The sequence below is a fragment of the Mustela nivalis genome (assembly GCF_964662115.1).
Source record: "Mustela nivalis genome assembly, chromosome: 8".
NCBI classification, from domain to species: Eukaryota; Metazoa; Chordata; class Mammalia; order Carnivora; family Mustelidae; genus Mustela; species Mustela nivalis.
Window position 1 is genome coordinate 33835716 of NC_139027.1, and position 16498 is coordinate 33852213.

The window sequence follows — 16498 nt, forward strand, 5'->3', positions numbered from 1 at the left end:
ACTAAAGTAAAATAATTTATATGGAGATCTGTCTGCATTAAGAGTTAACAGAAGCATATTTCCTTGAATTTGTTCTTTTTTTTTTTTTCCTTCTTGAATTTGTTCTGATTGACTTTGTTATCATTGTAAGGTAAACGATTCAGTTCTGCAGACGTGCTGAGTACACCTTATGGCAAGCATAAGAAATGTTCTAGACACCAGTAATATATGTAAGATTTATTCCTTGTCCTCAAAAAGTATACATTTTAGGTGAGGCAGGACCAGGAAGGCAGGCAGTATAGCATCGTGGTTAAGAGCACCGACTTGGGATCAGACTACCTGGATTTGAATTCTTATTTCACCAATTCTAAGCTAGTGTGACCTTGGGAAGTTACTTACATCTGTTTCAGTTTTTTCATCTATAAAATGAGGATAAGAGCAGTTTCTGCTTCACTGGATTAAAATAAATTAATGCATATAAAATACTTTGAATAGTGCTTGGCAAATAATAGGTACTCAATATGTGTTGACTATTATTTTTATAAAAAATGAAGTAGCTTGGGGCGCCTGGGTGGCTCAGTGGTTTGGGCTGCTGCCTTCGGCTCGGGTCATGATCTCAGGGTCCTGGGATCGAGCCCCGCATCGGGCTCCCTGCTCCGCAGGAAGCCTGCCTCCCTCTCTCTCTCTCTCTCTCTGCCTGCCTCTCTGCCTACTTGTGATCTCTGTCTGTCAAATAAATAAATAAAATCTTTTTTTTTTTTTTTTAAAGATTTTATTTATTTATTTGACAGAGAGAAATCACAAGTAGATGGAGAGGCAGGCAGAGAGAGAGAGGGAAGCAGGCTCCCTGCTGAGCAGAGAGCCCGATGCGGGACTCGATCCCAGGACCCTGAGATCATGACCTGAGCCGAAGGCAGCGGCTTAACCCACTGAGCCACCCAGGCGCCCCTAAATAAATAAAATCTTAAAAAAAATTGAAGTAGCTTGGTGTGTATGTTAGGAAAGGTAGAAAATTACTTGATGAAATAGTGGTTAGTGGCGGCACATATCACAAAATGGTTTTAGGGGGATAAATAAAAGACTTAATTTTTAGAAACATACATAAGTGAAACCCAGGCCATTTACTATTCAAAGAAGAGACTTGTTTATATACTTTGTGCACACACATGTGTACCTGCACACATATATTTTGTACCATAGGCTAAAACCAGCCTATAAAATGATCTACAGGCAACATCAAAGTTTTAGAATTTATCCAGAATATTTTTTTGCTTTGATAACCGTTATGAATCATTACCCATTAATTTATTGAAATGTCTTTTAATTGATTATCATGATATTTGTGATCTAAAATAGTACAGTAATGCTTCATTGTAACCACATGAGCAAATGAAATGTTCCACTGAAAATAATTTTCAAGTTACTATAGTTTACCCTACCAGGCACCAAGTTTTTCTTAATTTTTCACTCCAACCTTTTAAAAAAAGTTCATATCTTAATAAATAAGAGTATATCAATTAAAGTATAATCTTGTAGAATCACAAAATTTCACAGGTAGCTCTGTAGCACACACTTGGCTCAGCTCTTATTTTACTGATGTAGAGACTGATTTTCAGACAAGATAAAGGCCTTGTCTTTGGTCACATCTTGATGTGGCAAATCCAGGGCTGACCCCTTCTTTTAGTAGAGCAGACTTTCCAGTGTAATGTTAAATGCCTCAGATTTTTCTGTGTGTATCTCATTGTCTTGTGCTCTTATGGTACAACTGATCCAGAAAGGAAACAGCAGTGAATGTCACTAGATAATGAGAATGACTTTGGAAGTGTTGAGAAATGGCAAGCTTATCAATTGCATGAGACTTGGCCTTCTCCAATTAAGCAGCTTTTATCTTTAAAGCATTTGAAAGTATTATTTTGAGATATCCTTAGGAACTGTTAAAGTTGATAGTACTGTTGGAGGCTATAATGAAAGGCTCAGCTACTCTGCTTTTCTAATTATCGAATGTTCTGTGCTCTGCTTCCTGCTGTCACTTCTTGCTGTCTGCTTCTACCAGCTGGTCTTACAGTTTCATGTTAACTGCTTTTATCTCTTGTCTGCTAGGGTCTAGGACAGACAGAATGGAGCTAATGCTAGTTTCGCTGCTTACTAGATTGAGATTTTAGGCAAGTTAATTAACTTCTTTGAATCTCAATTTTATTATCTTATAATTGGGCATTATAACAGTTCCTACTATATAGCATTGTTGTGAGGACTGGGAACTACTCTCAGAGTTGCAAATACAAATGCTCTTTCTATTTTATTTCTAGTACTAGTACTAGTCAGTATTTAAGTAACACCATAGTTTAGAACTTTAGAGAATCTCCCTTTAATAAGTTAACCAAGGAGTTGGAGCCTGTCCCTCTTTGTGGCATCATTTTATGTGCAAATGTCATTTGAAAAGATGACTGGTACCCAAGAAAACTAAACAAGTGAGGCATGCTTGACGAAGTTACTGTGGGCCAAGGCCTCGCTCACAGTCATAAGCTGAGAAACAAAACAAGATCCATTTTAGAGAAATGGACTCACATCATGCAAGTTCTCCAAAACTGTCTTATAAAATACCGATTTCTAAAAGCTAACTGGTAAGGGACTGAATCTTAGTTTCTTCTGGCCAATCAGGTTTTCTCTCTATAAGCAACCCTCAGGAAACCAACAGAATGCTAGTTTATTCATTTAAAATAAGGTATGTAAATGCCATGGGGACAGAACATGCCCAGCCTCCAGCCAGTACTTCCCTTCAGGCAAAAATACGCATGTGAAACCAGAGTATAATCAGGAGGTGGGCAGCCTTGGCACCTACATCCCCAGAAGTCAGTAGCTATCCCTGGAACTGATCTTCAGGTCCCTCTATCCTAGACATTAGGTGGGTACTGTCCACGTTTGCCTCTGTGACTCCTTGGTGACCACTTCTTTGGACAGATTCATATGTGCAGTCAGGTTGTAGCCTATCCTTGCTGGCCTTGGACCTATGATGACACTTACTTCTTAACCTTTTTCTGCTCTTACACTATGTTAATTGTAAAGTTAACTCTCGGAGGTTCCTGGGGGACTTCTATTGCAGTTTCTGTAAACACACAAAACTTGCTCTTCCAGTCATTGAATTTACTTGCTCTTATGTAGCAACCTCAGACACCTCAAGTTTATTTACTACACATCATCCCAGGCCTTCTCTTGGAAGAAACCCCAGTGATCTTCCAAGAAGTAATCTCCTCATGAACCTGACCTCTCTGGGCAGGCTGAGGGATGGAGAGGAAGAGAGAAGGGAGTCATCCCTCTATACTGTTTGTCTGTGGCAGCCTTTCATTTTCTCTTCTATGACCTGTCTCTGTCCTCAGACTTCCCGGGTTTGCCCCTGGGAGCACTGCTTACGGGCTCCCCCTAGGTGCTCTGCACTCCCTCCAGCACACACCCCAAGCTGGCTCTACCAGATCTGTGGCATTTTCTGCCTGGTAATTAGACCATATAATTTAAAATAACCTTTTTTCTTTCTTTTACTTTCCATGAAAACATCCATCTTCTTAGTGTTTAGTACATATTAGAAAAAGTGGTTTGCTTAAACTGTAGGATTCAGGGGTTCATGGCTGTATCACATATTGACTGTAGCAGTTTGATTCAGTTCTTTTTGAGAGCGTGTGCGCACTTGCACGAGCTTGCTCACACGAGCTGCAGTCAGTGGGGGCAGGGCCCGCGGGAGAGGGAATCTCAAGCAGACTCCATGCTGAGCATAGAGTGGGGCTTGATCACGTGACTATGAGATCATGAACCAAGCTGAAAACAGGACCCTGACACCTAAGCGATATAGAAAAGTTTATTTAAAAAAAAAAAAGGCTTTGGGTTCTGGAACTCTTTTTAACTTGTCTCCTGCAAAGCCTTAAGGTTGTGAGTGGGGCTAAGCTGGGCTGGTATGGATATGATTTTCTTTGCTTTGCACACTGGGCATTTCTTATAATATTTAATGTGTAAGAAATATCTTACAGCTAAAAAGAATTTGAAGACCACTGGTTGGTTATCTGAAATTCCTTGAGGAATGTGAGTTGAGGATTGTGAAGTTTTACAATCTTGTTGCTTTCCACAGTTTCTTGATCTCAGCTGTGCTATTTTGAAATGTACTGAAAAAGTCTTAGTTACTTATAAATTCCTTTTCTTAAAGTGCTACTCTGAAATTACTTTCTGCTCATCTTCAGTGTTAGAGAAATGATTAAAAGATAAGCATGAATTAGGGCGCCTGGGTGGCTCAGTGGGTTAAGCCGCTGCCTTCGGCTCAGGTCATGATCTCAGGGTCCTGGGATCGAGTCCCGCATCGGGCTCTCTGCTCAGCAGGGAGCCTGCTTCCCTCTCTCTCTCTCTGCCTGCCTCTCCATCTACTTGTGATTTCTCTCTGTCAAATAAATAAATAAAATCTTAAAAAAAAAAAAAGACTTTATTAAAAAAAAAAAAAAAAAAAAAGATAAGCATGAATTAAATGCTGTGCTCTCTGACCTGGGCTTAAACTCTGGCTCCACCATTTCTTTATGAAGTTAAGAAACCTCTCTGTCCCCTGGACTTGTTCTCTGCTAAGTGGGCACCCTCATGCAGGCTGTTGGGAGACCCAGAGTTGACCATGGATACACTGTGCAGAGAATGTTCTCTGCTCAGTATTGGATGCCAGCAGCAGCAGCACTGTACTCGGTAACTAGATGAGCCCCGGGCTGTGCTTGGGCGTGTTTTTCAGCATTGAATATGAATCTGTGAAAGTTCAAGAAGAGTTTTCTAATTATGGATAATTGTGTATTTTCCTTGAAAGAGTTTAAATGTTCTGATTAACCTAAAGTTTCTACTCTACTTGCAGTAGGATTAAGATGATTTTATTCTACACCTGATTGCCAACATACTGGCTTTCTGCTTGACTCGAATTCCTATATTCCTTTTAACACTGCTGCTCTGAGATGGTAACATAGGAAATGAAATATATTGGAGTTGCAGTGATGCACTGTTTCAGAGTCTGTTAGGATAGGAAAGAAGTGCTGGTAAAAGTAAGTGTCCTTGGGGCGCCTGGGTGGCTCAGTGGGTTAAGCCGCTGCCTTCGGCTCAGGTCATGATCTCGGGGTCCTGGGATCAAGTCCCGCATCGGGCTCTCTGCTCGGAAGGGAGCCTGCTTCCTCCTCTCTCTCTGTCTGCCTCTCTGCCTACTTGTGATCTCTGTCAAATAAATAAATAAAATCTTTAAAAAAAAAAAAAAAAGTAAGTGTCCTTTTTGCCAGGAGTTTGGTAATTGAAAATATACATCAAAGAAGAAAAAAGTCTAAAACTGTCTGCTTAGAAATCTCTAAGAAACTAATCCATAAAACTTACCAGTATTTCAGTAAGGCATTAGGTTTCATTGTTACTGTAACAGGATATATGCAGTACCTGGTGACTTAAAAAGAATGAGGGGTGTGTTCTCATTTAAGCAGAAGTCATCAGAGCCTCAAAATCTTTCTTTATATTCTGTCATTCTCTGGTTATCAGATCCTCGCTCCAGGAGGAAAGGATTAGACTGGGGAAAGGTACTTCTCCTCCTAAGTCCATTCTCTAAAAGTTTCCCTGGAAGCCCCACTCAGTGGTTTCTGGCACCCTAGCTGCAGAAGGGGTTGGGAAATCAGTGTTTCAGCTCCATCCTTCAGGGAAGGGGGCGGAATGTGGCTTGACTTAGACAGCTGTTCAGGACACTGAAGAACAGCTTTCCCTGGGGGAACCCATCCTGCTCAGTTGGAAGAGAATGCAGCTCTTGACCTCGGGTTGTTGAGTTAGAGCTCCACATGGCCTGTAGAGATTACTTAAATAAAAAAATATATATCTATTTAAAAAAAAAAAAAGAACAGCTTTCCCTTGAACCAGCAAAAGAGCATCAGAAACATGATGGGACGGGGGGCACCTGGATGGCTCAGTTGGGTAAGTGGTTAAGTGTCTAGAAGTGTCTGCCTTCTGGCTTGGGTCATGATCTGGGGGTCCCGGGATGAGCCCCAAGTGAGGCGCCCTGCTCACCTGGAAACCCACTTCTCCCTCTGCCTCTCCCTCCCCCTGCTTTTGCACATGCTCTCCCTCTCTTTCTCGAATAAATCAATAAATTTTTTTTTAAAAGAAATGCAATTGCGGGGGGGAGTATCCTGTTCTCAAAAGCAACAAAAACAAAAAGATGTTTTGAGAATAAATCTAGCAAGTAAAGCACAGGAAATATCGTTGAAAAAAAACGAACCGAAAAAATAGAGACATAATGTGTTTTTAGATTAAAAGACTTGATAAAAATATCTGTTCTCTACAAATTCCTCTCCAAACTTGATGACATCTTACCTAAGTTTTCAGCATTGATAAAGTGGTTCTAAAGTTCTGAAGTTTCTGAAGTTTTCCACATCCCACAAAACTATCAAAACTAGGCAGATAGACTAATTGAACAGAAAAGAGAGTCCAGAAACAGATGTCTGTTTATATGGAAATCTAGATAACAAAAGAGGTATTTCAAATCCGTGGAGTACGAATGGACTGTTCTCTACCTGCATTTTCCAGCATCGCAGCTACTAACCAGAACTTTCTGTTCATGAAACTAAGTACAATCCAGTTTCATTTCAAGTACTCAGAAGCCACAGGTGGCTAGTTGCTGCTGCACTGGACTGTGTACATACACAACACTTTAATTACTACAGAAAGTTCTACTGGACAGCACTGCTCTAGATGGTGGGGGGAGTCACCTGAATGCCTCCTTAGGGAAAATGCTAGATCCCTAACTCTAGGCCTAGCTACTTTTTAAAAAACTCTTCATGTAATTTTAATATATAACCAGTGTTGCAACTCACTGATTTAGATGATCCTCTCGGTGACAAAGATTTAGCTAAAATATTTCTCATTTTTTTTCAGAGTAGTATTTTTGGGCTTCATCTGTTTACTATGATTACTTAATAATAGTAGTGAAAGTGCTAGCTTAGAGTACTTTACTGTTTCTTTTCAAGGAAGTATAATAGATTTATAGTGTCTAGATTTAACTGTGTCTTGTGCCCTTGGGGTGGAATGTGAGGCTACCTTCCCTCATGCAGTGCACGTACCTTCCGTGGCCTGTGAGCTGGGCAGGGCAAGGACTCTCTAGGGTGCTGTCTGGGAAGGTAACATTATAGACCCCAGTTACATTTAATCTTCTCTTTGCTTATATATTGGAATCCATACCAGGGAAAAAATACTCAGTTCGTTTTTCCAGTATAAATTGGTAACTTCCCCAAAGTCTTTTCTGTATTGGGTACTTTTTCTACTCAGGCCCCTCCCCCCTTTTTTTTTTAAAGATTTATTTATTTGTTTGACAGAAATCACAAGTAGGCAGAGAGGGCTAAGTCTTTTCTGTATTGGGTAGGCAGAGAGAGGGGAAAGCAGGCTCCTGGCTAAGCAGAGAGCCCAATGCGGGGCTTGATCCCAGGACCCTGAGATCATGACCTGAGCCGAAGACAGAGGCTTTCACCCACTGAGCCTTCCAGGAGCCCCTCAGGGGCCCTTTTTGAGAATACTTTATACTTATTTACCTTCTAAATATGTGCTGTGTCCAATACAGATGGAACTACATGAATATTATGTGTACAGTGCTTCTGATGCTCCTCTAAATAATGTTATTAAGCCTTTTCACAGAGTCCCAGATGATATTTTTAAATATTTCTACATTAGTATGAATGCTTCTTGGAGGACAGCACCTTGCCTAGTTAATCTGTTAATATCCTTCATGCACGTAGCCAGCAGTTTTCTTCTCTGAGAGACATGGCTTCTAATGCCAGAGCCAGGCATCATGCATACCATGAAAAGGATTTGTGTGAACCTTATCCTCCTGCCAGATTCAGAAAATATCCAGTAACCATATGTGTCCTTCTGGTTTTGAAACTTGATTTCTTGTGAAGTTGGTAGGTCTCCATTTTGCTTAGCAAGTGATTCCTAACTTTTTTTCCAGTATACCTCCTAAACTCGGGATTTCAGGCACTTCACAGTTCTCAAATTCACAGCATTTAAATGTATTTAAATGTGTAAATATATTTGTCATATAGCACTGTGAGGGAGATCATAGCTCCAGAGAGGTGTCGTTAGACTTCAGAAGGATAATGGAGTAATTAGAAGACTATGCGAATTGGGGCGCCTGGGTGGCTCAGTAGGTTAAAGCCTCTGCCTTCGGCTCAGGTCATGATCCCAGGGTCTGGGATCGAGCCCTCCATCGGGCTCTGCTCGGCAGGGAGCCTGCTTCCTCCTCTCTCTCTGCCTGTCTCTCTGCCTACTTGTGATCTCTGTCTGTCAAATAAATCTTTAAAAAAAATTAAGAATAAAAAAGAATACTATGTGAATCATTAGAAACTGCATCTAATGTACTTTGAGTTTCTTAATTTAAAAAAATACGTGCAGAAAGCTAGTAGTTCAAAAAGTACAAAAGAAAGTAAATATGCTTTACCACAGACTATAGGAAATAAAAGTGCTTTTGAGTCTCATTGTGCCACCATTAAGACTTGTGATTTATCTTAGAAATCCTCAAATGCTTATATAGAAAAGCAACAAAATACAGCATTTAATAGTTTTTTTGTCTTAATTCCCACAGTGTTAGTAAAAATTAGACCAGAAAAAGATCATGTCTCCTGTTTAAGGAATGTTTTAATGAGTCAGATGGTCATATTGGATCCAGCTGTTTGAAAGAGTACATATTGGGTGACTTTTCCCCAGAAATAGTCTTTGGAGATAAGAGTTTTTCTAGGAGACCTCCCCATGCCCATGTATCTGTGCCACATTCCCCAGCTCTCGGGCTCTACCGTGGGTGCTAAGCAGCAGCCCAGGAAAGCTGTGCTCTCTGTGACCAACCTGGAACCCTTACTTCATTCTTGAAAACTAAGTCCTTCTAAAGGGGACATCAGTGATTTGAAAAAAGGCCCAACGGTAGGTGATCAGTGAAGTGTCCTTTAAGGCACAAACCTGTGAGACTCCTCTTGGAAGTCTGACACAGGTAGGAGGTGCTCGTTGCTGCTGTCTGGTTGGAAAGGCCAGCAGGATACTCCCAAGTTCCAGGTGCTCAGTGTGTCCCACTGTAGTGAGATCCCTTTTTCGTTCCAAACTTGTTTTGTTTTTGTTAAGATTTTATTTATTTTAGAGAGAGAATGCCAGAGCAAGGTGGGGAACAGAGGGAGAGGGACAAGCAGACTCCACACTGAGCAGAGCCCGACGCAGGGCTTGATCCCATGACTCCGACATTGTGACCTGAGCAAAATCAAGAGTTGGCTGAGCCACCTTTCGCCCCCATTCCGGAGTTCTCCTAGAACTCTTGGTGTATCTCTCGGTATCTTTGCATACCTGCACCTTCAGTTCCCAGCAAGATAGGGTGAAAAAGAACTAGAGATCTTCTGTGAGCTCAAGTCAGTTCTAAACGCTGTGATGCTCCTCTGTACACATTAGGAATTCCAGATGAATGGCTTCTCAGAAAACCTGTTGGCTACTAAACTCTTGATTGTTCAGAACGCTAAATGCTTTCTAATAGTTGATCTTTTATTTCCTAGGGACATTCCAGCTATATCACACACCTTGACTGGTCCCCAGACAACAAGTATATTATGTCCAACTCAGGAGACTATGAGATACTGTACTGTAAGTACAAATGATTACATCTAGCTGAGACAGGTCTGTCCAGGGCGCAAAGGAACCGGCTGTGCAGAATGTGAATTGTGCAGAGAGTGCGTGCTGGCTCTCTGACTTGACAGTATGTTACTCTGAGCTAAAGAGTGAAAATCTCAAATGTAGTTCACTTCTCCGAGAAAGTAACGAATTAATTTACATATGTAGACATGTAGTCCTAAGAAGTTACTCAGGGAGATGGCTACTCTAACCCATTGAGCCACCCAGGTGCCCCGAGATTGCTGCTCTCATATGGCTTTGTATTTAAGTTTTCCTGGAGAGAGGAAAGAGTATATACATGGGCACTTACGCTTTTTAAAGAAAGAACAATTTCAGTGGGGAACAGTTTTATAATTTTATAAACCCTGTTAAAGGGAACACTATTTTTCCTTTTTAAATGTATCTTAGTGTTTTTCAGTGTATGGATTTCAGTGTATGGATTACAAACAAACATAGCTAGTTTGAATCAAGGTACATTTTCAAATACATTTATACAGGCACTATGACTATATTTCCTGTTTCTGAATTTAAAGGGGACATTACACATGGCTGCAAACTAATCAGGAATCGATCTGATTGTAAGGACACGGATTGGACAACCTATACCTGCGTACTAGGCTTTCAAGTCTTTGGTAAGAATATGACACCTGATGAGAAAAGATGGTTTGTGGGTGTTCTTGTACATAGTAATTACTTGCTTAAATTTCTAAATAAAAAAAGAGTCTGTGTTTGTTCTTCAGTGTTATTGCTATTAATGTCAGATTCGAGAAATCGAGTGTATTAGGATCAAACTAATATGAAGTTCTCTGCAAAATCCACCAGACTTTTGGTCCTTAATACAAAAGATACTTGAAATAAGTATACATAATAGCACAGATTGCCTTCCCATTTTTTTCCTCCACGTGAAAACTGAAGTATTCTAATTTGTAAAAGCATTTTTAAAATAGCTTGAGCATAACACATAATTTCACCTTCTTAAAGAGAACAGTACAGTGGTTTTAGAACTGTAGTGTGGCCATCGTCACTGTCTAATTTGAGAACATTTTCATCATCCCAGTAAGAAACCTTCTACCCACAGGCAGTCCCTCCCTACTCCTCCCCACCCCGGTACCCACCAGCCACTAATCTACTTTCTTTCTCTAATAACTTGCCTATTCTGGACTTTCATGTAGAGTGTTTTTAAGACCCATCCACACTGTAGCATGTGTCAGCACTTTCTTTTATGGCTGAGTGAGAGCCCTTGTACGCATATGGTATGCACGCACCACATTTTGTTTATCCACCTTCAGGTGATGAGACACTTGGGTTGTTTCTGCTTTTCAGTTAATACAAATAATGCTGCTTTGAACAAGTATGTTCAAGGTTTTCTATAGACATGTGTTCATTTCCCTTGAAATATACCTAGGAGCGGAATTCCAGAGCCCAGTGGTAACCTTGTGTTTAACCTTATGAAGAACTGCCAGACTGTTTGCCAAAGTGGCTGCTCTATTTACATTCCCACTAGCGGGACGTCCCAGGATTCTGTTTCCCCGCTTCCTTGTCAGCAGTTCTTACTCTCTTGCATGTGAATGTCCAGGTGTCCCAGCACCATCTGTCGAAATATAAAGGCATTTTTTGGGAGATGTTATTTAAAGATAAAATTTGGAAATCATTCCGAATCTCATGTTTTAGATATTTCTCAAAATCTTTTCCTGTTACCGTTTTCTAAGGTCTTCCCAATCTGGGAGTACCCTTCTGAAGAAGTTATAAGACAAATGGAAAAATTAAGATAATAAAGCCTTGTCTGCGAAGTACCAAAAAGAGATGTTCTACTCAGTAGTTAGACTACTGGATACGAAGGGGACATCAATACCTAAAGCAGTGTTCAGAATATTAATACTTTTCCCTTTAACAGCATCTCTGCCTTCTGACAGTTGTGCTCTCTCTTCCAGCCTGATCGTAGATCAGAACAGTTCTTTTCGCGGTGTACATGAGGAAAATAATCCATTATAGGTCCCTGTGCTAAACGCAACTGCTGTAGAGACAGAGGAGAGTACTGGGCTGACAAGAAATTAAAAACTAACTCTAACTCGTCCATATACAATTAATTATTCTGGGTGAAGCTGAGACAGTAGCCAATAGCTAGTAATATTTATTTAAGAGATGTCAGTTAAGAAATGTTTCGATGTGTTTTAGCGAATTTACCAAAAACTAACTTGTTCTCTAGAATAGCACGGAACCACAGGAGGCCCAGCATCTCAGCCCTTCTGTATTCCATAATTTCCATCTAGTCTTAATAGTGTTTTGTGCTAATTATGTTGAACGTGATCACCAGTGCCTCATGATTCAGAATAATTTAATTTGTTATGTCTCTGGATATAAATAATAGTTGCATGAAAATTCTGTGGGATAGCATGGGAGAGTAGTGGGTGGCCTGTGCATTTCCATTAAGATAAAGAATTTTGGAGGTTTTCTTTGAAGAGCCTGCCTGCAGAGAACAGCAGAGAAAGAGTGTACATTTCACACGGCTTCCCCAGAGTCTGCTGGGAAGAACTAAAGCTGAACCTTTGTGTTCCTGCACTTTGCTGTACGAGTAAACAGAATTTCCCCTCCGACTAGAAACTTTAAAAAGGAAGAGCTTATTTGCGGAGTGGAGTTAAGCTAAAACTATTTGTTAGCACCACCTGCTGGTTACTAGTGAGTATTTTCTGTGTCTTTAAATTTTCCATCTTGAGGCTGTTTTCACTGAATTTTATTAGATTTTTAGGTAAAACTTCATCCTTTGACGCATTGAACCACTAAGAAATTTGTAAGGGAAATGTTAGCAGCTAAGTTTAAGATTCTAAAATTAAATAAACCCCCGTGGCATCGCAGTTGTATTTTAGACTCATTTTTCCACACCCTCGTGTTGCCGTATCAAAGGTGTCTGGCCAGAAGGATCCGATGGGACCGATATCAATGCATTGGTGCGATCCCACAACAGGAAGGTGATCGCTGTTGCTGATGACTTCTGCAAAGTTCATCTGTTCCAGTATCCCTGCTCCAAAGCAAAGGTAAAATCAATTTATTAAAAACGAGTGTTGGAGGGCCTTTTGTTTGGGGATATTTTTGTGTTGCTGGTGAGAAGAGATGCGCGGTTACTCCTCACTGAGATGCCGAGGGGCCCGGGGCGGGGGGCAGCGCCAGGCCGGTGCTGCTTGTTTACTCCTTCACCATTAAGGTCCAGAAACCGTTAGAGAAGACAGCAGATGTTTTATTATTTTTAGTTTATCAGTAATTTATTGGTAGATATTTAAATGTCTCCTAAACCTACTAAAATATTTTGCTACACATACATCAACATTATGAAGCTCCTGGAGCCATTTCCTAAATCACCTTCCGTCGTCCCACTCAGTAGATTCTCCGCTCCCCGGCTCAGCAGAACGTCGTTAACCTAACAGACTATTTATTAATATGGTCTGACTATATGGATGTATGTATGTTACTCTGTTTCTCCCATTGAAATGAGTATTAAAAGGAAATGACTGCTAACTCCATTCCTCAGACGTGCTGACTCTGGCTGGGGTCTGAATTACGTCCCTTACCTGGTAGCTTCCATTGCTGTAAACAGGCATGTAAAGAGTGAGTTTAATTTTCCCGTCTCTCTCTTCCAGGCTCCCAGTCACAAGTACAGTGCCCACAGCAGCCATGTCACCAATGTCAGTTTTACTCATAATGACAGTCACCTGATTTCAACTGGTGGAAAAGACATGAGCATCATTCAGTGGAAACTTGTAGAAAAGTTATCTTTGCCTCAAAATGAGATTGTAACCGATGGTCCTCCAACCAAAGCCCCCATGTCTTCCATTGAAAGTGTCCCACAGTCTGATACTCCCACACCACCTCCTTCCCAGCCCTTCAATGAGATGGCTGAAGAAGAAAGTAGAATAAGCAATTCTCCCACACTTCTGGAGAACAGCCTGGAACACACTGTGGCGCCCAGTGAGGACCACGTCGAGGAGCAGAGTGAAGGGGGCAGTGAAGACCTCGGTGAGCCCGTGTATGAGGAGCCGTCCCCGGAGGGCGGCAAGGAGCGGGGTGAGGCCACTCTTCCCGAGCACCAGCAAGACCCCTCAGGCCTGTCTTAACCGCAGGGCTTCAGTGCGACTCTCTCTGCTCCTGCAGCTGCGTGTGATCTCGGGACAGTTCAGGTAACAGGCCGGGAGTGAGGCACATCACTCTCGCAGCTCTGCGTTTCCACAGGATCTGTTTTCAGTAGTCTTACCTGCCGTCTCTCAAGAGCCGCCGGCGGCCCCGCTGAAGGCTGGCTTTGCTGTGTGTTGAGAATGAACCAAACTTAACAGCAGGAAAGACTGAAACATTGTCTCAGAAACGTACATAAGTGGTATGATGTAAATACTGGAAACAAAGACAGCAGTTGTATGGATTTAAAATAAACCCCTTGTTATCTGAACAAGTTTTCTTCAGGAACAACCAGAGGCATCACAAACACTGTTACTCATCTGCTGGCTCAGACTGTGCTACTTTGTTTTTCCCCAGATGCAGAAATAATCAGAAGAAAAAAAAAATGCTCTCTTACTGAGATATTCTCCCACCCCAAATGTCTAGTGGAAATTTTTTACAAAAACTCCAGTATTGCCCCGAGTAGTGGGGTTGCCTTGAGTCCCTGCGCCATATCCTTCCACAAGCACTAGCTGTCCAGATGCGCCTGCCTCATCTGCCGCCTGGTGCTGCCCTTTTCTGAGTCGTTGCGAGGAACAGTCCCTTCCTTTCTTGTGTGCAAATCTTATCTTAGAACTAAGAAAGCAGTGGTTTGTTAAAGAGCTTTTAATGTATATTAAACCATTAATACTCAGAAATAATGGATTCCTCCAAGGATTCCTTTACTGGCCAAAACATTTTTCAATGTTTGGCATTCAAGTGAATGGAAGAAGAAAAACCGCATGCCTATAAAACTCAACTGTAAGAATTACTTGGCTAATTTTAGCTTAGCCTTCCTCATAATTTGTTCCTTTGATAATAGGAGAAATATAAATACAATAAGTTTGAATTGGTGCTTGAAATTCATCAGTTTAGTTGTAGTTTTTATACAGATTATATTGAGGGGGTAAGACTGAAAATTACAAATTCTTTTCTATGGAAGTATGAATAACAGTCACAGTAATTTTTTATAAATTGCATACTTAACAGACTTGCTATATATGGTAATTTTTCTCTGGTAGAGTTGCTGTAAGCCTTGCAGTTCTGATGTGGCTTCCTCTGCTATTTTGGGCAATGCATGTCTTGTGCATTGGATAGTTTTGTTTTGTTTCTTGTCAAAAGACTGTTTTTTCTTAAGTACATGTTTTCTACTATAATTACCGACAAATATGCATTTCCTATATATTTGTTTATACATTGATTATAAAAAAAACTTTGGATTTATTTTTTAACTTGCTGAATTTTTGTTGTTGTTGTTGTTAGATCATGTTTAGAAACTTTGAATGAGTTCAGAAGTCTTAAGTATGCAAGTGTTTACGTGATTGTGCCATTCCAAAGTGCATCAGAACTGTCATTCCCTTCTAGTACCTTCTCAGGAGTAATGCAAATCAGGTATCTCATCATCATTTGGTAATTAATATACAAACTCCAGTGAACTCCCAAGGACACTCACATTTATATTCACATGCTGTATGTAAGGGTGCGGGTATGTGTGAAGGGGTGAGTGTAGACACTCTGTGTGTATCTCTATAGGAAGATATACGCCACATTGAAAATACTCAGTGTATATCTCTATGTGTATAGGTATATGTCCATGTATATCTCTTTCCTTTTGTTTACAGTTTTTCAAGGAAAAAAAACCTCAAAGTAGTTCTCTTCAGAAGGAGAGAGAGAGATTCCAAGCAATCCATCTTTTTTCAGTATGTTCTATACATAATTTTCAGAGAGCATCAATAATATCAGGCCAGCACGTGTTACTCCCTGCGAGAAGAATACTGAGAAGAACAAGCAGTCCTAGAAGAAGAAGCATTTCTTTAAGCACCTGGGCAATACAGCTCTCCGTGACCAGCAGGGAGTTTATTGAGGGACACCGGTCACCTCTGGGGTTGCTGTGTACAATGAGATTTATACTCGGGATACTCTTGGGTGGAAGTTTCACAAGACACTACTAACGCGCAGAAAGCGTCCCAGCTCTCTATTGCTGGCAACTACTGTTTAATGGTCAATTAAATCTGTGATAATGGTTGCAAGTGGGTGGGATTATGAAATTGTAGATGTTTTTAGGAAAACTTGTGAATGAAAATGAATCCAAGTGTTTCATGTGAAGATGTTGAGCCATTTCTATCATGCATTCCTGTCTCATGGCAGAAAATTTTGAAGATTATAAAATAAAATGATCAAAATGTTTCAGGTGTCTTGACTCCTCGTTTATACGGCTCGTTTCCATGACTGTCCGTTATCAAAAGACACGGCAGTTAATCAGCTGAGGCTGGGGATACCCCTAATTCTGGTCAGAACGAGCCCCACCTCATAATGTTAGAGGAAATGACTTCTGATTATGCTTCCACTTACTGGGGGGGTAGCTTCCTTTTAATTTATTTCATGTCTATACTTTATCTAATGTTTAACGTGGGGTGATCTTGGTGACCCTGGTTACCTGCCAGCCTCCTGGCGCGCGGCAGGGCCCTGAGCTCCCTCTCCCCGTGGCCTCTCTCTCCCCGCGCTGCTTCGGGACACAGCCTCTGCGCCACAACCAGAAATTGGCCGCTACAAATTTTTCTTTCTGAAAAAACAGGTTGGGAACATTCCATACCTTAGTTTTTAAAAGCATGGAAATGAGGTTTTCTTTGTTACCTGATTCATCGTTGGTGACTAGGAGTGTATGTTCCCA

The 16498-nt window shown here is 40.9% G+C and overlaps 1 protein-coding gene across 5 annotated transcripts in view; it reads left to right on the plus strand.

Moving 5' to 3' along the window:
- EML4 (EMAP like 4) overlaps positions 1–16014 on the plus strand; it is a 155958-nt gene extending 139944 nt beyond the window's left edge. For all 5 annotated transcript variants that reach the window (XM_082743281.1, XM_082743280.1, XM_082743282.1 and 2 more), the window contains 4 exons: positions 9534–9621; positions 10182–10280; positions 12550–12680; positions 13281–16014. In XM_082743281.1, the coding sequence (XP_082599407.1) occupies positions 9534–9621; positions 10182–10280; positions 12550–12680; positions 13281–13754 (792 nt within the window). In that variant the 3' untranslated portion in view covers positions 13755–16014. The remainder of the gene's footprint in view (positions 1–9533; positions 9622–10181; positions 10281–12549; positions 12681–13280) is intronic.
- The last annotated feature ends 484 nt before the right edge of the window (positions 16015–16498 follow it).